Source organism: Oreochromis niloticus, linkage group LG16 (genome assembly GCF_001858045.2).
Source record: "Oreochromis niloticus isolate F11D_XX linkage group LG16, O_niloticus_UMD_NMBU, whole genome shotgun sequence".
Lineage (NCBI taxonomy): Eukaryota > Metazoa > Chordata > Actinopteri > Cichliformes > Cichlidae > Oreochromis > Oreochromis niloticus.
In genome coordinates, this window is record NC_031987.2 from 11034007 (window position 1) to 11057942 (window position 23936).

Genomic DNA, 23936 nt, shown 5'->3' on the forward strand with positions numbered 1-23936 from the left:
ACAGTTTTTTTTGTGTGTGTAACAGGGAGTGAGTGTGGGTTTGTGTGTGCAGCTGAAAAGGCCATCACAGGTGGAGAGAAGGGAGGGTGTCTGTGTAAAAAAAAAAAAAGAAAAGGAAAAGGCAAGAATAGTGTGGAAGTGTGAAAGGGGAACTGTCTTCAGTTGGGGCAGAAGGTGATACTGCAGGTCACCAGCTGCCCTAGGTGAACACAAAAGAAACAAAACAGCAGTGTTGTTGATGAAAATAAGTGGATGGAGATGTGTTTCCAACAAGTTGCAACTTCACTGTGCATGAATGGACCTTGAGAAGACTGTCTGAGTTTGACATTTGCCACGTTTGGAGTGAAATGGCAATGGAAGAGACAGTGGGATTACACAGGACAAAGCTGAAGAGAACGGACTGCTGCAGGTGGGGAGACGAGACCACAGTGGAAGGATGGGGAGGACTAGGGATGGGAATCGAAAACCAGTTCTTGTTGAGAACCGGTTCCCACTGTTTCAATTAATTGGAATTGTTTGCCATTTTTGCAAACGATTCCCCTATCGATTCCAGTCGCCTCGAATGACGTCACCATGTTGCATAACGTCATTTACCTGGCAGGAAACATGGCGCCTAAGCGGCACAAACGCTCAAAAGTTTGGTTATACTTTACAAGAACGGATGACAACAGGGCAACTTGCAATACTTGCAAAGTAGATATTTCATCAAAGGGAGGAAACACTACGAATATGCAAAATCATTTGCTCACAAAACACACGATAACCTTGAATGAATGTCGTGTTTTTAATTCCGCTCGGACTAGTGAATCTCAACCCAGCAGCAGTGGTAAAGTTTGCAATACACCTGTTTTAGGATCACTCACTTCTAAAGGGTGGATGTATGTGTGACTTTGCAGGAGCAGAGGGATACGTTACCCATAGCACTGATGACAAATCAATGAATTGAAAGCTCTTATCTTAAATTATACCAAACAAGTTGGAGAAAGAACAAGGCTCACAGAGGGAAGTACGCAGCCAGAGGCTCGGTGAGTCCATCTCAAGGTCCTGAAAAAGAAATGGTCGGAGCCAAGGTGGATGAAACCCTTCGAGGTGGTGGAGAGGATATCTCGCACGGTCTGGCTGAAAGGAAAGAGAGACATGGTACCGTTGCAGCCAGTGCACAGCAGCTGAGGAGCCTGGAAGAAGCATTTCAGAGATCCAGAAGGACCTGACCAGGCAGGTCCAAAGCCCTGACTTAACTGAGTCACAAAAATCCCAGACCTCAACCGCAGGGGCAGAATAATCCCCTGGTCTGTGGAACAACAGATCTCAGGGTAGTCTACTTTAACACTTCCTCCTCTTCTTGCTTCAATCTCAGGGGTAAAGTGTTAAAGTAAAGAAGGTCAAAAAGCCCCTCAGAGGTTCTAGTTTTTGTACAGAGAGAAGAAAGAGACACCATTGAAGATGGTTTTCTGGGAGAGCAAAAAAAAATGCTTAGCTTGCTTAGGCTGGATTAGTGTGTGTGACTCATTTGTATACTATGCAAACTGCTTGAGCCAAAAGGTCATCCAGCCACTCCAAGGCCTGAAAAGCGCTGGGTTGGAACTTACACTTGGAGACCATATTATAATGGGAAGAAAGTGGACTACGTTAAAGGGTCCTCAATGGCCTTCACCTTTGACTTATGTGATGTACTAAAGTGCTGGGAAAGAATTCCTTGTGGTGGGGTTATGATGTATATCTTTGCCATGTCCCTAACTTTGACCACGGGTGTGAGAACAACAAGTGGGACCCTGTGTGGCTTGTGCTACGGCCAGGCCCCACCTTTTCACTGGACCAGCTCCTAATGACACCTGGGGATTGAATTGCATGCTGCAAATTACCCAAGCTGCAACTTGTAAATTGTATCACTCTAGCTAGTTTGTTTGCTAACACCACAAAAGTAGGCCCATTCACCCCTAAACAAGACAACTACACTTGTTTTAATCCATTCGACTGGTGCACCCTAACCCATTTATGCAATCATACTGGAGCCCGCATAAGTAAGTGGGCTCGTGCTGGGCTCTATTACTACTGTGGGGGAAATCAGCTTTTCATTCGTACCATAGAACAAAAGGGGGTGATGATGCCTTTGCTTGCAGTGGACCAAGACGACTTGGAAGGAAAACACCAGCTGAAAAGTGTGATCTCTTATCGGAGATCAAAAGGGGGATTGTGAGAAAGTATTAGAGCAGGTGACATGTTTCAGTTCCCCTCTGACGTGCAGAGATAAGGAGTAGGTTGTAAAGAAGAATAGAAAAGCAGGAAACTACAGAGGAACAGTTGGGGAGTGTACCCTTCTATGTAAACGTTTGGGGGTGTGTCCTTGGGTGTGCTTGATAAGGAAACAACATGTATTCTTTTTATGACTTGTTTTGCTGACTGTAGCGAGCATGAGGGTGGGCTCACCTGTAGCCCCTGTGACTAAGCATGTAATCTAAAGGTTGCAAGATGCTCGTGTGACTACTAGATAACTATAGGGGCAGTCCCTTAAGGAAGCGCCCAGAGCCTTTATAATAAACAGACTGAGGATTGGTCCTCGGATCCACTGCTGTGGCTGCATGTAGTGTGATCTCCCAAAGCACATTGGTAATAAAGCTTTGATGAAAGGATACTTCAGCCTCATCTGACTCTTCTTCTCCAGCTGCATTATTAAAGGATCGGTGAGGTCGAGAACTGAACCTCAGCAACCTCCTCCTCCTCTGTGTTGCAGCTATAAATATTAGGCTTATTTTTGTCTTGTTCAACCTGGAGGGAAGCAGCTAAGTTTATTGTTATGTGATCTTAATATATAAGAATCTGTGTAATTGAATCTTAAATCTTTTAAAATATAAAACTACTTGTTTGTTTTTGATTGCTAATGTAGACATTGTACAACAGGTGCAACAGCTGCTGAGAAGGAACGTGCCATAATCAGGTAACGTGTGTGTAAAACAGCATTTGAACATCATAGTAGAAGCATTTCTCAGCAATTTATACCTGGTCCTCGTATTGCTGTCTAATGAATGTAATATATCATTATTACTGATCTATCTTTGTCACTGTGGGATATTATGGAGAAAATGGAAAACTCAAGTGAGATTGTGTCATTTGTGCTGGCTGCTTTTGGAAATGTTGGAGAGTTAAAATACCTGTATTTTGTAATAATATTGTTCTGGTACATCTCTATATGTGTGGCCAACACAGTGCTTATTGTGGTTATACATGTGGACAGAAGGCTGCATGAGCCAATGTATATATTGCTGTGTAATTTATGTGTGAATGAAATAAATGCCAGCACATCACTGTATCCTCTTTTGCTCTCACAGATGTTTTCAGACAGCCACGAGGTGGCTGTGCCGTGGTGTTTTCTGCAGATGTGTTGTTTGTACACAAGTGCTTCTGTTGAGCTTTGTAGTTTAGCAGCCATGGCCTATGACAGATATATCTCAATCTGTCATCCATTACGCTATAATGTTATTATGAACACAGAGAGAGTGTTTTTGATGATTCTGCTTGTGTGGGTGTATTCATTTCTTAGTTTTATTTTCTCATTTTCATTCATCTTCAGTTTGAAGTTTTGTGGAAATGTTATTCACAACACGTATTGTGACCACCAATTAATAATTAGACTTTCGTGTTCAGTTTCAATCCAAAGCTTTATTTCTGACATATCTTTTGCAACTGTGAGTGTTTTCATACCCTTCAGTTTCATTTTAGTCTCTTACATGAAGATTTTGACAGTTTGTCTAAAAACATCAAAAGAAAACAAGCAGAAAGCTGTGACTACTTGCACTCCTCAGATCATCTCTGTGTCAAACCTGTTTGTCGGGTGTATATTTTACTTTATTGACTTTAGGTTTGTAGTTTCTCAGGTACCAGATGAAGTTCATATAATTTTGCCTATGTATGTCCTCATTTTTCAACCTATGCTCACCCCATTTATGTATGGATTTAATTTACCAAAGATAAGGCAATCATATCAAAGGTTTCTGTTGAAGAGAAAATGAATGTCTTTGTTCAGCAGATTTATTTGAATTCACAAAATACCCATGCAATTCATTTTTTTAAATAACTTTGCAAAGAACTACTTGGCAACATATAATTTCTCTAAATTCTAAACAAAGCAATTTATTAAAAACTGCAAAACTGTGTCTTTGTTTGAATTTATTTAAAATAAACTACCAGGCTCACGTCACAGTGTAACCCTCTATAGTATTGTATTGCTCTTAAGCAGGAAACCAAATTTCTGGTTGTTACACTGTCCTTAACATCGTCACCCCAGAACAGTGAGAGATGGAATATATATCCAGACAGATCATGCTCGTGTACTTATACTAACGTACAGCAAATGCACACAAGATCCTTTCACTGCAATGTTACTCCAAAGGCCAAACAACAGAGATGTGATATTCAACCCCTTTTCATTAAGTTCCACATAGAACACAGGAACACATAGCCTACAATCACAAATGCCGACTAACTCTTGCATGAGCACACACACACAAACAGAACGCCAGTTATTTTGTTATAAGAAAATCAAGGAACCGGCTTTCTTTGCCTAGTGCCAGTTCCAGAATTGGATGACACAGTGGAGCGGATTTGTCCTCAAGTCAGTAGATCCATTCCACTGTATCACAGAGACTGTTGCTATCTTGGTATTTTAATTAAAGTAAGTGGCACTGCTGCCTGGTGCAGCTGCCGCATTATTGCAGGTGTGGAACACACTAATGCTGTAGTTCCAAAGTGGTTGCTGCCTGTAGTAATGGTAATCCCTGAATGAGACAGTGGGCACTAAATTTCACTATATATTTAGATTAGTTCTAGTAGGACAAGCATAATGCAGTTATAAAATCAGCTAAAGAAAATATTCCGCTCTTCTCCCCTCTGCTCTTCTTCCCTTTTCTGGGAGGCAGTGGGGAGGAAGAGCGTACAGCCCGATCCAGCGGGGAGGTGTGGAATGCCAGATCGGGCACCCCCCTTCTGGCTCTCCTCTCTCCTCTCTCTTACTTACTTGTCTTGCTTCTCACTGTCACCTTTTCTGTCCCTTTGAAGAAATGAGGCTCCATAAATATTAAAGAGGTAAGTATTTCTCAGTTGCAGTGAATAGATAGAATAAACTGTAGAAAACTAAACAGCAGAAAGAAGAAGAGAAATAACAATTTTAACATAAACCAGTGACACACTCCGGGGCCTAATCAACCCTGGCAGGGCCTCCTTGGATGAGGGTGTCTAGTGATAATGGCTGAAACACCCGATGAATCCAAGGTCCACTACTGACGATGTGCCCCAAATTTTAATATGATAATTTAGATCAGATCTTTAATCCCTAAACCTAACCAAGGAAAAATGGCAGATTAGCCTGGGTAAAAGAACAAAAGTTGAGGCACACAACGATGTGTGCCGCTGGTAAAGTTTCTGGGCTGCTTTTCCTCATAACAGATTTTCTCCATTCAAAGCAATGCATTGTCTGGGATTGTAACATGTAGTCCTTTTACTGAAAAAGGGGAACTGAGGTGTGGGAGGCCATGGAACAAGATGTAGGGCCTACTGGGTGTCATTTTTGCAAAACTTAAGTTAACTCAGGAGAAGAAAATAGTCCTCTTCTCACATAGAGTATAGAGCTGGTCGGGTGCCACTTACTTTAATTTAAGATACCAAGATAGCAACAGACACTGTGATACAGTGGAATGGATCTACTGACTTGAGGGCAAATCTGCTCCACTGTGTCACTCAATTCTGGTAATGTGGACAGGATTTGACCCACCTGTAGACAGCACATCATCAAACAGTGGACTGACTGTTCAGCAAACACTTCCTTTTTTTAATTTCCAAATTTTACGAGTGCCTCTCATACTTAAAGTACTGAACTGGACAATAGCAAAAGAAAAATATGTCAAAAAATATGTCTTGTCATATATGCTTCATTCATGGTGTTACCTGTTCAGTGAAACTATAGTGGTAGGGGATAATTAAGGTAATTCCTTCCACAACCAATCCAGACAATCTTCTATACTAAAGAGGAGACCATCCGTTCCTTCAATTGTTTTGAAGTTTTTTATAAGTGCTCAGTTTATTCACCAAGTTCAAAAGTCTGCATGTCTAATGGGGACACTAATGTTTATGAAATTGTGGAACTCATTAGGAAAGGTATTATTAGTGATGAAAGGTGTAATGATACCTTTGGTGATAGAGGTTTTAGAATGAATGAACAGTATGTGCATCTACAGATGAGAATTTGCATGTGTGTAAAAAAGATTTGTGTTTGTAATATAAATATTTACACGAGTTACTTTTTTTTTGTTAAGGTCTGGTTACAAATACAAAGAAAAAAATAAAAAACTCTGGGCTCAGGTTGCTTGGCTGTGTGTGGATTTCAACTTACAAGTACAAATTTTGACCCAATTTTTCTTCCTTTCAGCTGATTGGTCAATGTCATGTCAGTCACAAATTTAGCACTCCTTCAACAGCCAAACCCATCTGTTCGCTGACTGGATTGTTAAATTTGTGATTGACATGACATTGACCAATCAGCTGAAATGAAGAAAAATCGGGTCAAAATTTGCAACGCGTGAGCTGTCAGTAATTGAGATATCTTGTGTGAGATAAGAGCACCTTTCTAAATAGTTGTTTAAACATTGCTTGTAATTGTGTATTCAGTGTATATATTGAGCACTGCAGCAGATTTAGTATGAGTGAGAAGCCCTTTTTTTGTTGAACCCTTTTTCTCATGTTTTTGACAAGGGAATGTAGGATAGAAAATTGTCTTTTGTTTGCTTTTGTTTTAAAAGGAAAGCTTAAGGAACATTAGAAACCTTTCTGTTTGTTATTTTGGGCACGGCTCACGTCAGAAGTAAATAAATTGCTGCTAGCACCTTCATGCGCCTTTTGCTGACCTTTCTCAGGAGTGGTTGGAGCGGGAATTTGCACCTTCATGTTGGGTCCCGGTTACTCCTAGGCCAGGACATAACACCATGCAGGACGCGTCCCTAGGAATGCTATCAAAGTCTGCCAGAAGTGAGAGTCTAGGATCTTGCTGACTGGGCCTCTGCTAGGAGTTCCCAGCGCACCCTTACTATACACTTGGGTGTGCCTGGTCTGTCCAGCATCCAGTTGATAGCTTAGACCTAATCTTCACTCGACTGTACAGAACATACAGAACTGATGATACAATTACAAAATCAATCATCGACCTGCAGCCTAGGGTGTCCTGGTGCCATGTTCACCTTATGGATGAGTGGTGGTTTGCACATTCTTCCAGTAACAGAACACTGTTCAGGTTCAGGTCAGGCATGCTGTTTCTCCCAATCACACCCTTCCAGGTCCCACTGTTGTTGCCAACATGAACATTGAAGTCTCCCACTTGGACAACAGAGGTGGAGCACTCTCAAGGACCCCACCCAGGTACTCTAAGAAGACCAGGTGCTCTCTGTCAAGGAACAGGTAGTCCCCGACCTGAACATCAGTTAAAAGGCACAGGAAACAAACCCTCTTGTCCACCGTGAAAAACTTTAGTATACAGGTAGAAAGCTAACTGGGATACCAGGATACCCAGCTATCTGTGACTCACCAGCGGTCAGGAGACAGATTCCCAAGACGTGCATTGAGGTGAAGCTGACTATATCTAGCCGAAAATTCTCAACCTCACGCACTAAGCTCAGGCTCCTTCCCCACCAGAGAGGTGATGTTCCATGTCCCCATCGCCAGCCTCAGTAGCAAGGGATCAGTTGTGAGTGTCTCTGCCCTTGGCCGTCACCCGGCATGCAGAGCAACTAACACCTGTGGCGCATCATGCAGGTGGTGGGCCTACAGGAGGGTGATCCCATGTCCTTCTTCGGGCTGCACCTGGTGGCCGGGCTAAGGCTAAGGCCCAGCCACAAAGCACTCGCCTTCAGGCACCCTCCTCAAGTCTGGCTCCAGTGAGGGGCCCTGGTAACGCTATCCTGGGCAGGTTGAGCTGTTCCCTTGAAGTTGTGCTTATTAGGGGTCTTCAGAAAATTTGGGAGACCTTACCAGGGGCAAAAAACCCAGCAAAAACAACAACAACATAGCTCCTCCACCACAATAAGATAGTGATTAAAGGAGGGGACTACTGTTACCTTTGGTTGAAATGTTTTTTGAATGTTGATAACATTTTGGCTTACTTTAGCAATATTAGAATTTGAACACTTATCATAATTTGTTGACAATGTCATAAAACCGTTTAAAACACACACACACGCAGCAACACCTTAATCAAAAATGACAAAGTACATTAAAATTGTAATCCACGGTATGCAAAAGTGTAGTTCGATGATTGTCTTGGGAAAGTACAAATCAAAGTCAAAGTCAAGGTAAATTTTATTGTCATCTCTACTATATACAGTACAGTATACATAGAGACGAGACAACGAGGTTCCAGTTCCATTCAGTGCAAAAGAACAACAATAAATATAGGAAGAGTAAGAATAAATATATACTTTGAGACTGAGGTAAGGGGAGTAAATATACACTTTGGGGTAAAAGGGGTTAATAACAGTCTAAAAATTGAAACTTCGATTAAATATCCACTCTAAGCATAAGTGTACATCGATTATTGCCATGATTTGCTCTCCCCAGCTAGGGCAAAGAATGACTCTACCTTGGGAAGTTACAAATCCATAATATCCTTATCTCTGGATTTTTTTTCTCTAGTGAAATCCTGTAAAATTATACAACTTATTTAGCAGGTATGTTCGATAGCACTGGAATTGTCCAGCATTTTGGCTAAACTAAATTCAAATATGTTCAAAAGAAGACTGGAGTGCAGAGGGGCACAGATGTATAGTGAGGATGCACTGAGAGCGTATGGCAAAGGGCCCAACCTGTGAGATCTTCAATTCCCAAATCTAGCAGAACATCAATCAGCATCCTGAGCGAGGAAAGTCTAATGTTTTCTCCAGGAAGAGGCTGGGAGGATCAAATCTAAACTGACTATGTTTCTCACCTCCATTGTTGAGAATGCCTTTAATTGGCCCTCCTCCTCCTCCTCCTCTCTGTTGCAGCTATAAATATTACTAGAAGCTTATTTTTGTCTTGTTCAACCTGGAGGGAAGCAGCTGAGTTTAATGTTATGTGTTCTTAATATCTAGGAATCTGTGTAACTGAATCTTAAATCTTTTAAGATATAGAACTACTTGCTGTTTGTTTTTGATTGCTAATGTGGACATTGTACAATAGGTGCAACAGCTGCTGAGAAAGAACGTGCCATAATCAGGTAACGTGTGTGTAAAACAGCATTTGAACGGTATCATAGAAACGTTGCTCATCCATATTGATGTCTGGTATTTCTTTCTAATGAATATAATATATTATTATTACTGATCTGTCTTATCCAGTGTGTCATATTTTGGAGAAAATGGGAAACTCCAGTGAGACTGCATCATTTGTGCTGGCTGCATATGGAAATATTGGCCAGTTAAAATATGTGTATTTCATCATAATACTGATCTGGTACCTCTCTATATGTGTGGCCAACACAGTTCTTATTGTGGTCATACGTGTGGACAGAAGACTGCATGAGCCAATGTATATGCTGCTTAACAATTTATGTGTGAATGAAATAAATGCCAGCACATCACTGTATCCTCTTTTGCTCTCACAGATGTTTTCAGACAGTCATGAAGTGACCCTGCCGTGGTGTTTTCTGCAGATGTGTTGTATGTACACAAGTGGACCTGTTGAATTTTGCAGTTTAGCAGCCATGGCCTATGACAGATATATTTCAATCTGTCATCCATTACGCTATAATGTTATTATGAAGACAGAGAGAGTGTTTTTGTTGATTCTGCTTGTGTGGCTGTATTCATTTCTTAGTTTTATATTCTCATTTTCATTCATCTTCAGTTTGAAGTTTTGTGGAAATATTATTCACAGCGTGTATTGTGACCACCAATTAATAATTAGACTTTCATGTTCATTTTCAATCCAAAGCTTTATTTCTGACATATCCTTTGCCATTCTTAGTTTTTTCATACCCTTCAGTTTCATTTTAGTCTCTTACCTGAAGATTTTGAGAGTTTGTCTAAAAACATCAAAAGAAAACAAGCAGAAAGCTGTGACTACTTGCACGCCTCACATCATCTCTGTGTCAAACCTGTTTGTTGGGTGCATTTTTTACTTTATTGACTTTAGGTTTTTAGTTTCTCAGGTACCAGTTGAAGTTCGTATAATTTTGCCTATGTATGTCCTCATTTTTCAGCCTATGCTCACCCCATTTATGTATGGATTTAATTTGCCAAAGATAAAGCAATCATATCAAAGGTTTCTGTTAAAGAGAAAATAAATATCTTTGTTCAAAGTGAGCCTGTCTTAGAGCATCTTTGCTCTGTTGAAGAATAACATTCAGCAGTCATATTATGGTTCAGAGACATATTTGAATTCACACCCATGCAATTCTTTATTTTAAAATAATTTTGCAAAAGCTGCTTTGCGACATGTAATATTCCCTGGATACTAAACAAAGCAATTTATTAAATACTCTAAAATTGTGTCTTTTTATGAATTTATTTAAAATAAACTACATATATATGCAGACAGATCGTGCTCATGTACTTATACCAACATACAGCACATGCACACAAGATCTTTTCACTGGATGTAATGTTACTCCAAAGGCTAAACAACAGAAGTTCCACAAAGAAGACATACGCCTACTACCACAAATACAGACTAACTCGTGCATGAACACACACACAAACAGAACCCTAGTTATTATTGGCCGATTATTATTATTATTATTATTATTATTATTATTATTATTATTATTATTGTAACAGGAAAATCAAAGAACTTGTTTTCTTTGCCTAGTGCCAGTTCCACACCTGCAATAATGTGGCAGCTGCATGAGGCTGTTGTTCCAAAGTGGTTGTTGCCCATAGTAATGGTAATCCCTGAATGAGATAGGGCACTAAATTTCACTATATGTTTAGATTAGTTCTGGTAGGACAAGCATAGTGCAGTTATAAAATCAGCTAAAGCAAAAACTCAGGTGTGGGAGGCCATGGAATAAGACGTAGGCTCTACTGGCTGCAGTTCTTGCAAAACTTAAGTTGACTCAGGAGAATAAAACAGTCCTCTACTCACATAGAGTATAGTGCTGGTCGGGTGCCACTTACTTTAATTTAAGATACTAAAATAGCAACAGACACTGTGATACAGTGGAATCGTTCTACTGACTTGAGGGCAAATCTGCTCCACTGTGTCACTCAATTCTGGCTGTCCGGACAGGATTTGACCAACCTGCAGACAGCACATCATCAAACAGTGGGCCGACTGTTCAGCAAACACTTCCTTTGTTTTTTTCTCCAAATTTTACGAGTGGCTTTCACACAGAAAATACTGAACTGGACAATAGCAATTTCCCCAAAAGAAAAATATGTCTTGTCATATATGCTTGATTCATGGTGTTACCTGTTCAGTGAAATTATACTGGTAGGGGATAGTGAAGGTAATTCCTTTCTTTGCCATTTTAATTAGGAAATGTGAGATTGTGTCGAGCTGACACAATAGCACGAGCTGTTTATAGCATGACAGACACCAACCAGCAACCACCTTACAGCCACAGATGGAAGATGCAGCCTCAACAATGGAGGTGTGGAATATTAAATTGAGCTAAGTTGGACCAAAAGTCTTCTTCCATGGCCTCACAAAACTCCTCCCACTCATACGTTTTTGATTTAGCTCATGTTAGAACTGCACACTGCTTGGCTTGCCAGAAACTTTCAGCTGCCTTAGGAGTCTAACAGACTTAATTCAGTGTCCACCATCTGGTTCGAAGGTTACCACTACTAAAGGCAGAAACTACCTTGCATCCACAATTTTGTGCAGCTGCTTCAACACTGGATGAGTAGAAGATGGTACACTCTGACTCAATATCCTCAGCTTTCCTTGGAAAACTGTTGAAGTTCTGCTGCAGATGGGAGTCGAAGATGTCACGGGCTGGAGCTTCTGCCAGATGTTCCCAACGCAACCTCACTATGTTTAGGTGCACCAGGTCTTTCCAGCATCCTCTCCCATCACCTGATCCAAATCACTACCAGATGGTGATCAGCACAGAAGGCGGAAACTAACCACAGCTTTTTAGTCTGTGTTTTGAGTCTGTGATACTCAATTGTAAGTAGTACTACATTGTTACCTGATGGCAACATAACCACCCTGCTGTCTCACCAGGAGGTCCTGCTCCAGCATAATGGCATCCAGCAACCGATCCTCCTCTCTCATCAGACCAAGCTGCAGCCACATGGCTGCTGCATCCCAGAGCTGACAGTTACACTTGCCTTCATCCAGCTAATCAGGATCCAACGGCAGTGCTCCTCCAGAGAGGCCCAGCCAGTTTGAATCACCTTACTTAACATTATTAATGATAAAGCTTTATAAAGATTTTAGAACAATGAAATGTCCCATCAGGATGATGTCATTTTCAGGGAAGATCAGGGATTGTATAGCAGCTACAATCTTAAATCAGACAATGATGGGACAACATTCCTCTCCCCAAAATCCAGCAGTTAGTCTAATCAGCCCAGATGTTTACAGACAGTTGTTAAAGGAAAAAGGGAAGCTACATGATGGTAAAAATGGACTTGCCCCAACTTATTGTGGCCATCACTTTAAAAATGACTTTTTTTCCTAAAAGGTTATGTTGTGAGTGAAATATGGGTTTATGAGATTTGCAAATGATTGTATTCTCCTTTTACGTTTTGCACTGTGTTCGAACTTCAGAAATGTTGCTTTTAGTTTTTTCTATGAACATGAAATTCATTCATGTTTGAGATTTCACCACTCCAGAACTAAATGTCTATAGATTCAAATTCCATTTTGAAACACATAACAAACATTTAGACAAACATGTAGGGACATTAGACTTTCCCTTAACAACAACACAAAAGTTATCTTCCTCTACAGTTCTGAAAAGCCTTGATAATTGATGAAAATTATTTATTGATATTATATTTTTATAAAGCTGCATATTTAAAACAAATGTCAGAAACAGACAAAGACAAAAACAAAGGAACATATGCCATTGCCTCCAACCTTGACCCACCCACTTCATTTCTTCTCCTCTGTACTGGTGCTATAAATGTTAGGCTTCTGTCTCTTTGAGCTGGGAGGGAGTGTAATGACTATAATGTTATGTTATAATTTCATTTGTTCTTCAGTTCAAATTAATTTCGCTGCTCAAATCTTGAACCTTATATAAAACAGTTTATTGTTTATTATTTCACTGCTTATGTAAACATTTTGTCACAGGTGTCACACCTGCTGAGAATGAATATGTCATAATGGCATAACAATTATTTGTAAAATAGCATTTAAACAATATAATAGAGACTTCTCTTGGGCATCTGATACCCATATCTATGTCTTAAAGAACCACTGATAACATTATTATTGATTTTGTTCACTGTCTCATGTTAAGCAGAAAATGGAAAACTCCAGTGAGATTGTGTCATTTGTGCTGGCTGCTTATGGAAATGTTGGGGATTTCAAATACCTGTACTTTATCATAATATTGTTTTGGTATGTCTCTATTTGTGTGGCCAACACAGTTCTTATTGTGGTCATACATGTGGACAGAAGGCTGCATGAGCCAATGTATATACTGCTCAGCAATTTATGTGTGAATGAAATAAAAGCAGGCACATCGTTGTATCCTCTTTTGCTCTCACAGATGTTTTCAGACAGCCATGAGGTGACCCTGCCGTGGTGTTTTCTGCAGATGTGTTCTTTGTACACAGGTGCACCTGCTGAGTTTTGGAGTTTAGCAGCCATGGCCTATGACAGATATATCTCAATCTGTCATCCATTAAGCTATAATGTCATTATGAACACAGAGAGAGTGTTTAAGATTATTCTGCTTGTGTGGGTTTTTTCATTCGTTATTTTCATACTCTCATTTTCATTCATCTTCAGTTTGAAGTTTTGTGGAAATAATATTGAAAATGTGTATTGTGAGCACCAATTAATAATTAAACTTTCATGCTCAGGTTCAGCCCAGAACTCTATATCTATCATAATCTTTGTCATAATGAGTATTTTCATACCATTCAGTCTCATTTCAGTCTCTTATGTGAAAATTTTGACAGTCTGTCGAAAAACATCCACAGAAAACAAGCAGAAAGCCATGACTACTTGCACCCCTCAGATCGTCTCTGTGTCAAACCTGTTTGTTGGGTGCATTTTTCACTCTATTAACTTCAGGCTTTTAATAAGTCAGGTACCAGATGAAGTCAATATCATATTACCTATGTATATGCTCATTTGTCAACCAATTCTCACCCCTTTTATGTATGGATTTAATTTGCCAAAGATAAGGCAATCATGTAAAAGGTTTCTGTTTAAGAGAAAATAAATGTCTTTGTTCAGCAAAAGAAAGTCTTGAAGCCTCTCTGCTGTCTGGTGCAGAAACATTAGGCAATAGTCTTATGGTTTGTAGACATGAAGAAAATAAAATCTGGTAAGTCATATATTTTAATTTAAAAAATGCTCATTGTCATTGATCTAGTTAAAGTTGTATTACTTTTTTAAAGTAACCTTTTAACATGTAATTTACTCTTTTTCCTGAGATAATCAGCTTTCAGTGAAAGGCTAATGTTATTATTCTGACTCAAATCAATGTATTAAACAAATTGCTATGAATAATTTTTTTTTTAAATTTAGTTAAAAGTTTTCTCATGCAGCAAAACAGGGTTTATTTTTTATTACACTGTCATTAAAATGATTTTATTATTGTTTTAGGTGTTTCTCTGCTACAACAAACATCATTCATCCAGTTATCAGACAGATGAAAGTTGATGATCAAGGTGGCTAGATCATTTAAATAACGAATGTTAGAACAAGGGTAGAGTTTGTAACAGCAGTCTGGCGAGGAAGGAGCGGCTAGCAGGTCCAGCAGGCATGTGGTGTGGAGGTTAGCCGGATAACTCGAAGCCAGTCAGTTAAATAAAACAACAGACCTTTTCTTCATTATCAGCAACATAAGACCATACAAGCCAGGTCTCCACGGCTCTACTCTGTCCGTACATATATGTGCGGGGATCGGTAGTCGCCGGCGCCAGCCCATTACAACAGTAAGGTTTCTCCTGAGAACATAACATGAGCTGCATGTAATGACTGCCGCTATACTCACACAACCACCAGGAGACTCCCCCAACTACTACAATAGTAGGGCAACCCCCCCTAGTGATGCTATAACACAACAAGGGTTGTTACAAGTTCATAGGAGAAACTCAATTCATTTTAGGAGCACTGAATAGTGGCATATATCAGCATTCACATCACACAACATAAATTTATACCAATTTACGGGAGATAATGATGAGAACTTTTTATTAAAGAGTGTCATTGTACAGTTCGAGTCTTCTCCTCAATAAGACCAGTGAACGTGATGAGAGAGAAAGTGAGTAAGAGTAGACCCCTGAATCAGGTTTGAAGAACAGTTAGAGATCAGGAGTCAGTTAAAGGTCTTACCCTATTTGACACAATTGGGTAAGCAATAGTGTGTGGATAAAAATGATTATGATCCATACACACGTGCAGGTCTGTGTGTGTGGAGCTTGGAGAAGACTTAATGAAGAGAGATGTAAGGCACCAGGATGCAACAATACTTCAAAGTTAAATGACAGAAATGTAACCAGAGAAAAGGTTCAGTCAGGAAGAAAATAATTAATCTCCCTTACCAGATAGTAAAAAAGAAGTCCTTTCTATTTGATTTGACTAGTGCTGAATTTAAATATTAATGGCTGCGGCATTTACTTGACTAATTTTCTATCTGATTGCCAATGATGCCTGAACATATTTCCCTAATTTCCTTAGGGGTTAAGAAAGTATTGTGATTCTGATTTTGAGTATACGTTGACAACATTTAGGCTAGCTTTACCCCGCAAATCGTGACAGTAAGGACCAGTCACCATGGACCCAGCGGCATTCAGTCCATCTGAGGAGCTCCGAGAGGACATCATTTACTCGGTGGAAAATCTTCTCAACCTGTGGATGGATCATTCAGGAGAGGAGTTTCATCGTGCTGAGGAGGTTACAGCAACTGATTTCCAATCTTCTGTGGCTACTGGGATCGCTTCCTGCGATCACACAGGATTTTCTCCTCAACATGCTACATCTTCGCCCAGCCACAACTGCTTTGCTGCTCAGCCCAGCGGAGGATGTTCTTCCCAGCCCGTCGGTCCAGTCGGGCTGAGTTTGGTGTTGGGAACAATGAAAAATGTTTGTTTTATCTCCCGTAGCTCCATGTTCAAAATCAGAGAACATAAAGGACTACTTGTCAACTACTCATGCTCAACCTGGAACGGTTTTCACTAAGACTGTTTTTTTCAAAGACTCCCCGCCGAGGTGAAAAAGGGGCAAAACCTATTTGTGATAAGACTATTTTCATGGAGTCTGCTCCTCTGCCGATCTGTGTTGCTATTCAGCCGCTGCCCAACCTGTAGCTCAGCCAGCTACAGGATAGAATAAACCATCAGCCTGTAGCTCAGTCTGCAGTTCAACACTAAGCGCAGCTTGCAGCTTAGTTACCTGCTCAAGTTGCAGTTCAACTGTCAGTTCAGTCATTAGCTTAGTTTCTAGCTCAGTCTCCTGTTGTGTTACAACCTCACTCACTAGTTCACTCTCTAGTTCCGTTGTCAGTGCAGTTTTGTGTTCAGCCACCTTCACCCACTCTTTCTGTGCCTGGTGCTATGTCTACACAAACTGTAAACTCCTACTCTAAAAGAATAAGCACAGCCTGCTCAACAGAAAGCAAATCAGGGGCAACTCATCTTCATCCCATGAATATAAAGAACAGTTTTTCGCCTGCTCATTCTAAGCCAGGAGCTAATCTTATAGGGAACTTGCCTGTTTCTCAGGAGCTGGCCTGTTTTGAGACTGTAGCTCTCTCAAGAACCTCCCCAGAGGCTGAGTTTCAGCTCTCAGATGACTGTGAACCCCTGTAGACTAAGAAGCCAGCACAACTTGTATTATATGAGAGCTCTGCTGAGCCATCTCAACAATCATTCTCCACCGAGAGTTCAAGTGAGTTAACCCATCTGCCTCAGTCCCCTACTGGGAGTGTCAGTGAACACTTTCAGCCCACTGAGGACTGCATCTTGCTGTCACTGCCTGAGCAGAGCCAGTGCCCTGCACAGCCCCAGCTTGCTTTGTGTCTTCCAGAGGACCTCGTGCCTCCTGGTTTTGTTTCTGTCTCCGCTAGAGGGTCTGAGGGCCCTGTTCAGTCTTTTGTCTCTGCTGGAGGGTCCGTGGGGCCTGTTCAGCCTCCTGTCTCCGCTGGAGGGTCTGAGGGGCCGCTTCAGCCATCTTCAGTTCCCGCTGGGTGGTTTTGTTTTGTGTCTGCCAGAGGACTCCGTGCCTGCTGTTTTTGTTTCGTGTCTGCCAGAGGACTTCCCGCCTGCTGGTTTCGGTTCTTGTCTGCCAGAGGTCCTCGTGCCTGCTGGTTTTGTTTCTGTCTCCGCTAGAGGGTCTGAGGGGCCCGTTCAGCCTTCTGTCTCTGCTGGAAGGTCCGAGGGGACCGTTAAGCCTCCTGTCTCTGCTGGAGGGTCTGAGAGGCCTGTTCGACCATCTTCTGTTCTCGCTGGAGGGTCCGAGGGGCCTGTTCAGCCTTTAGTTCCCGCTTGAGGGTCCAAGGGGCCCGTTCAGCCTCCTGTCTACGCTGCAGGGTCAGAGGGGTCGCTTCAGCCATCTTCAGTTCCCGCTGGGGGATTTTGTTTCGTGTCTGTCAGAGGACTCTGCGCCTGCTAGGTTTTGCTTTAGGTCTTCCAGAGGTCCTCGTCCCCACTGGTTTTGTTTTTGTCTCCGATGGAGGGTCCAAGGGCCCGTTCAGCTTCCTGTCTCCGCTGGAGGGTCCAAGGCCTGTTCAGCCATCTTCTGTCTCCACTGGAGGGTCCGAGGGGTTGTTTCAGCCATCTTCAGTTCCTGCTGGCGGGATTTCTTTCGTGTCTGCCAGAGGATTCTGCACCTGCTAGGTTTCTTTCATGTCTGTCAGAGGACTCCGCGTCTGCCGGTTTCGCTTCGTGTCTTCCAGAGATCCTCGTGCCTGCTGGTTTTGTCTCCGCTGGAGGGTCCAAGGGGCCCGTTCAACCATCTTCTGTTCCCACTGGGGGGTCCGAGTGGCCCATTCAGCCTTGTGTCTCTGCTGGAGGCCCGAGGGTCGCTTCAGCCATCTTCAGTTCCCGCTGGGGGGGCTTGTTTCGTGTCTGCCAAAGGACTCCGCACCTGCTGGTTTTGTTTTGTGTCTGCCAGAGGTCCTCGTGCCTGCTGGTTTTGTTTCCGTCTTCGCGGGGCCCGGTTCAGCCCCCTGTCTCTGCTGGAGGGTCCGAGGGGCCCGTTCAGCCATCTTCAGATCCCGCTGGAAGATCCGAGGGACTGCTTCAACTGTCTTCTGTCTCCGCTGGAGGGTCCGAGGGATCCATCCAGCCTGCAGCATCACCACCTGTGGCTTCCATACCGTCACCTGCAGCGCCATCATTGTCTGGTCCTGCTTCTGCCACGCCGCCATCTGGTCCACGACCTGTTTGGACGGCACTTCCACATCTAGGCAGCTAGCTCTTCCACGTTCGCCACCTCAACATCATCAGCCACTTTCAGGCCGCTGGCTGGACATCATATGCGTCGTGGGCGGCCTCCTGAACTGTGTCGCCGCCGTTGCATTCCGCATGGTCGGCCCCCAGCGCTTCTAAACTGTGGACTGTGGTCCCGTCGACCTCCGGGTCGGCCCCTGGAACTGCGCTTGGACTTTGTGTTTCTGGATGCATGGCTGACCTAGCTTTTCTGTTTTTTTCTGACTTCTGTTGCTGGGATTTTGATTTTGTGTACAGTTTTTCTGGACTCCAGCATTTTTTGTTTTTGTTTTTTATTGATATTATATTTTTGTAAAGCAGCATACTTAAAACAAATGTCAGAAACAGACAAAGATTTTAAAAAAGAAAAGAGGAACATTGCCTTCAACCTGGACCCACCCACTTCATTTCTTCTCCTCAGGTTTGCAAATGATTGTATTCTCTTTTTATTTACGCTGTGTTCGAACTTCAGAAATGTTGCTTTTAATTTTTTATAGTATTTCACCGCTCTCAAACTAAATGTTTGTAGATTCAAATTCCATTTTGAAACACATAACAAACATTTAGAGAAACATTAAGGGACATTTGACTTTCCATTAACAACAACACAAAAGTTATCTTCCTCTACAGTTCTGAAAAGCCTTGATAATTGATGAAAATTATTTATTGATATTATATTTTTATAAAGCTGCATATTTAAAACAAATGTCAGAAACAGACAAAGACAAAAACAAAGCCGTATGCCATTGCCTCCAACCTTGACCCACCCACTTCATTTCTTCTCCTCTGTACTGGTGCTATAAATGTTAGGCTTCTGTCTCTTTGAGCTGGGAGGGAGTGTAATGACTATAATGTTATGTTATAATTTCATTTGTTCTTCAGTTCAAATTAATTTCGCTGCTCAAATCTTGAACCTTATATAAAACAGTTTATTGTTTATTATTTCACTGCTTATGTAAACATTTTGTCACAGGTGTCACACCTGCTGAGAATGAATATGTCATAATGGCATAACAATTATTTGTAAAATAGCATTTAAACAATATAATAGAGACTTCTCTTGGGCATCTGATACCCATATCTATGTCTTAAAGAACCACTGATAACATTATTATTGATTTTGTTCACCGTCTCATATTAAGCAGAAAATGGAAAACTCCAGTGAGATTGTGTCATTTGTGCTGGCTGCTTATGGAAATGTTGGGGATTTCAAATACCTGTACTTTATCATAATATTGTTTTGGTATGTCTCTATATGTGTGGCCAACATAGTTCTTATTGTAGTCATACATGTGGACAGAAGGCTGCATGAGCCAATGTATATACTGCTCAGCAATTTATGTGTGAATGAAATAAATGCCAGCACATCACTGTATCCTCTTTTGCTCTCACAGATGTTTTCAGACAGTCATGAAGTGACCCTGCCGTGGTGTTTTCTGCAGATGTGTTGTTTGTACACAAGTGCACCTGCTGAGTTTTGGAGTTTAGCAGCCATGGCCTATGACAGATATATTTCAATCTGTCATCCATTACATTATAATGTCATTATGAACACAGAGAGAGTGCTTAAGATTATTCTGCTTGTGTGGGTTTTTTCATTTCTTATTTTCATACTCTCATTTTCATTCATCTTCAGTTTGCAGTTTTGTGGAAATACTGTTGACAATGTGTATTGTGAGCACCAATTAATAATTAGACTTTCATGCTCGGTTTCAGTCCAAAGCTCTATATCTATCATAATCTTTGTCATAATGAGTATTTTCATACCATTCAGTCTAATTTCAGTCTCTTATGTGAAAATTTTGACAGTCTGCCGAAAAACATCCACAGAAAACAAGCAGAAAGCCATGACTACTTGCACCCCTCAGATCGTCTCTGTGTCAAACCTGTTTGTTGGTTGTATTTTTCACTCTATTAACTTCAGGCTTTTAATAAGTCAGGTACCAGATGAAGTCAATATCATTTTACCTATGTATATGCTCATTTGTCAACCAATGCTCACCCCTTTTATGTATGGATTTAATTTGCCAAAGATAAGGCAATCATGTAAAAGGTTTCTGTTTAAGAGAAAATAAATGTCTTTGTTTAAGCAAAAGAAAGTCTTGAAGCCTCTCTGCTGTCTGGTGTAGAAACATTAGGCAATGGTCTTATGGTTTGTAGACATGAAGAAAATAAGTCATATATTTTAATTTATAAAATGCTGATGTCATTGAAAGTTGTGTTGCTTTTTTTTTTAAAGTAACCTTATAACATGTAATTTACTCTTTTCTCCTGAGATAATCATCTTTCGGTGAAAGGCTAATGTTATTATTCTGACACACAAATCAATGTATTAAACACACTGGTATGAATAAAGTGGTTGTTTTTTTTTTAAATAATTTAGTTAAAAGTTATCAGTTTAGTAGTTTAGAATAAACCTTCACCGCAAGACAATGCAATATTCTGAGAAAAGACCCAAGCGCTACATCTTAGCCTCCATTAGCATCTTAAATGTTAAAGTTCAGGACAGCACAATTAAAAAAAGACCAAACAAGTATGGCTTGTTTGGAAGGGTTTCAGCAGAAAGCCAGTAATGCACAGCACCACATTTGGTGGATACCAACCGCAACATACAAGCCCAAACAGAACCAAATCTCAAGCACGGTGGTGGAGGCGTGATGAGTTCTTGGGCACTTTGCAGTCATTGAGTCGACCGTGAGCAAAGTTTTCTTTTTTTGCCTTTCCTGTTTGGATCTTTAGCCATCAGAATTGTTGTCTGAAGGCCAAGAAAGATACCAAGCGGCTTTACTTTACCAACTGGATCAACATGACCTTGCCATATGATGATTGACCTATTGATTGACCTTTATTATAATTATGTATTTATTTAATTTGATTTTCGGTTCTTACAGATGGGACAGACATGACTGGGGGATAGGACAGGGAGAAAGAATGAAAGAAAGAGAGGGAGAGAAAGAAAAATAGAGGGGAGAAGAGATGGTGAGAGTGGGGAAGAAAAAAAAAAGAAAAACAAACAAAACACCTGGATCACCTGTATGGAGATAAGAAAAAACAGATGAGAAAACAAACAAGAAAGACCAACATAATAAATACAACACCATCACAATAAACTAGCTAACAGTAGATAACAGTAGATACTAAATATTACATGTTATTGTGCAGTACGCAAGATCAACAGTGCACAATGTGCTTTGAGGTAGCAGCCAAGAAAGGTGTAGTTTGTGTCTGTGAACACCCATGTGTACACCTGTGTGCACACCTGTGTGGATCAGCACGCTTGTATTCAAAAGGTTTCTCCACGTAACGATCTGCTAGGGAGTGTGGGGAGCCATAGCCCCGTCCCCCAGGGCATGAAGCAGGTATGGAGGAGATCCAGGCCCCAGACATCCAGAGGCCCCAGAATACGAGGACCCAAGGAGGACCACCAGGGGGGCAACCGTGCCACCCTCCTGGGAAGAGCTGAGGAGAGCAGCAAACGAGAGGTCACCCAGCAGCCACGGAGCAGAGGCCAGAGGGGGTTGCAATGACGTGCCCGCGGGCTCTGTCGGTAGCCAGCTGTGCCAGGGAGGACCGGGCCTCAGGCCCAGAGGCCAGAGGCCTGAGGGCACCCCACCCGCCGGAAGGGGCCCAGCTGGCCCACAGGCCCCAGGCCCCGCCAATCGGCCACCAGGAGTGAGTTGGTACATACATGAGCGCCCAGCCCCGAACACCAAGAACCACCAACACACCAACGTCTGAGTGTGGTGAGGGGAGATAGGTCTCCATACCTCGGAGAGCCTGAGATTTTCCCAGAGAGGTGGAGTCTAAGACCCAAGCTGACATATAGGGCTTTGGAGCGTGATGTCACGGGAGAGGGGCGTGGCCACAATTTTTGGTCGAGCCGCCATCTTAGTGGGCCAAACAAAGGGCTACAGGAGCGAAAGCACACGGAAACATCAGCTATGGCTCGTACTTGCTGTGTTGTCGGTTGCAATGTTAGATCGCACGATCAGGAAGGGAATAAGCTGGAAAATGGGCTCTCATTTTATCATTTTCCCGTTAAACAACTCCTCGGTGGCAGAGCCCCTGGTGTTGATGAGGTCCGCCCCGAGTTCCTGAAGGCTCTGGACGTTGTAGGGCTGTCCTGGTTGACACGCCTCTACAATGTTGCGTGGAGATCAGGGGCAGTACCCCTGGATTGGCAGACCAGGTTGGTGGTCCCCATCTTTAAGATGGGAGACCGGAGGGTGTGTTCCAACTACAGGGGAATCACACTCCTCAGGCTTCCTGCTAAAGTCTATGCCAGGATGCTGGAGAGGAGAGTCCGGCCGTTAGTCGAACCTCGGATACAGGAGGAACAATGCGGTTTTTGTCCTGGTCGTGGAACACTGGACCAGCTCTTTATCCTCTTGAGGATACTCGAGGGCGCATGGGAGTTTGCCCAACCAGTCTACATGTGTTTTGTGGACTTGGAGAAGGCATTCCACCGTGTCCCTTGGGGGATCCTGTGGGGGGTGCTCCGGGAGTATGGGGTGTCTGGCCCATTGCTACGGGCCATTCAGTCTTTATACGATCGTTGCAAGAGCTTGGTCCACATAGCCAGCAATAAGTCGGACTTGTTCCTGGTGGGTGACGGGCTCTGCCAAGGCTGCCCTTTGTCACCGATTCTGTTCATAATTTTTATGGACAGAATTTCTAGGCGTAGCCAAGTGGCGGAAGTCTTTCGCCTGTTGGCTTCATCAGGTGTTGGCATCCAGCTCGCCTTCGAATGGTTCGCAGCCAAGTGTGAAGCGGCGGGAATGCCTCCTGGGCACCTCCTGGGCGAGGTTTTCCGGGCATGTCCCACCGGCAGGAGGCCCAGGGGCAGATCCAGGACACACTGGAGAGATTATATCTCTCGGCTACCCTGGGAACGCCTTGGTGTTCCCCCGGATAAGCTGGAGGAGGTGGCTGGGGAGAGGGAGGTCTGGGCTCCTCTGCTTGGGCTGCTGCCCCTGCGACCAGGCCCCGGATAAGCGGAAGAAAATGGATGGATGGATAAGAGGATCCAGTATTGCTGATGGCAGGCAGTGTGCGCCTCTGAAGGTAGCATCATGGTAAACACACTGGTGTGATAGAGACACGGGGGGTTCAGAGATCATTATTTTGAGCCATTTTATTTACCGTGGCTGCAGCTCCCAAGCTGCCAGCCGCACATTCATCACACCACAACACAACACAACACAACACTCAACCCCTGCTTCCTCGTGTTTTTAAACACAGCGGCCATGATTGCGGATGCCATGCAGGTGCGTCCCTCCCCAACCGGCTTCCAACCTGACAACAGGACCACGCCTCCAGTGGTGGCGGCAATGCTGGTGTGGAGGCCGGCCATGCCTC

General features: G+C 42.5%; 4 protein-coding genes across 4 annotated transcripts; all 4 read left to right on the forward strand.

Annotated features, from left to right (window-relative positions):
* Positions 1-3080: 3080 nt before the first annotated feature.
* On the forward strand, positions 3081-4007 carry LOC100696617 (olfactory receptor 4D1-like). The gene has a single exon (XM_013271412.1). It carries the CDS (start codon positions 3081-3083, stop codon positions 4005-4007), a length of 927 nt encoding a protein of 308 aa, XP_013126866.1.
* A 5366-nt stretch (positions 4008-9373) lies between these two features.
* LOC100696353 (olfactory receptor 4D1-like) lies at positions 9374-10300 on the forward strand. Its single transcript, XM_013271411.1, has one exon. The coding sequence runs from the start codon at positions 9374-9376 to the stop codon at positions 10298-10300; it is 927 nt and encodes a 308-aa protein (XP_013126865.1).
* Positions 10301-13125: 2825 nt separating this feature from the next.
* On the forward strand, positions 13126-14365 carry LOC100696088 (olfactory receptor 10A6-like). Its single transcript, XM_019352798.1, has one exon. The coding sequence runs from the start codon at positions 13439-13441 to the stop codon at positions 14363-14365; it is 927 nt and encodes a 308-aa protein (XP_019208343.1). The 5' UTR covers positions 13126-13438.
* A 5156-nt stretch (positions 14366-19521) lies between these two features.
* On the forward strand, positions 19522-20653 carry LOC100695829 (olfactory receptor 10A6-like). The gene has a single exon (XM_019352765.2). The coding sequence runs from the start codon at positions 19727-19729 to the stop codon at positions 20651-20653; it is 927 nt and encodes a 308-aa protein (XP_019208310.1). The 5' UTR covers positions 19522-19726.
* Positions 20654-23936: the final 3283 nt, after the last annotated feature.

What these genes read in the sequence shown, in the direction of transcription:
- LOC100695829 (XM_019352765.2), top strand. Translation starts at nt 19,727, where the DNA reads ATGGAAAACTCCAGTGAGATTGTGTCATTTGTGCTGGCTGCTTATGGA.
- LOC100696088 (XM_019352798.1), top strand. Translation starts at nt 13,439, where the DNA reads ATGGAAAACTCCAGTGAGATTGTGTCATTTGTGCTGGCTGCTTATGGA.
- LOC100696617 (XM_013271412.1), top strand. Translation starts at nt 3,081, where the DNA reads ATGGAAAACTCAAGTGAGATTGTGTCATTTGTGCTGGCTGCTTTTGGA.
- LOC100696353 (XM_013271411.1), top strand. Translation starts at nt 9,374, where the DNA reads ATGGGAAACTCCAGTGAGACTGCATCATTTGTGCTGGCTGCATATGGA.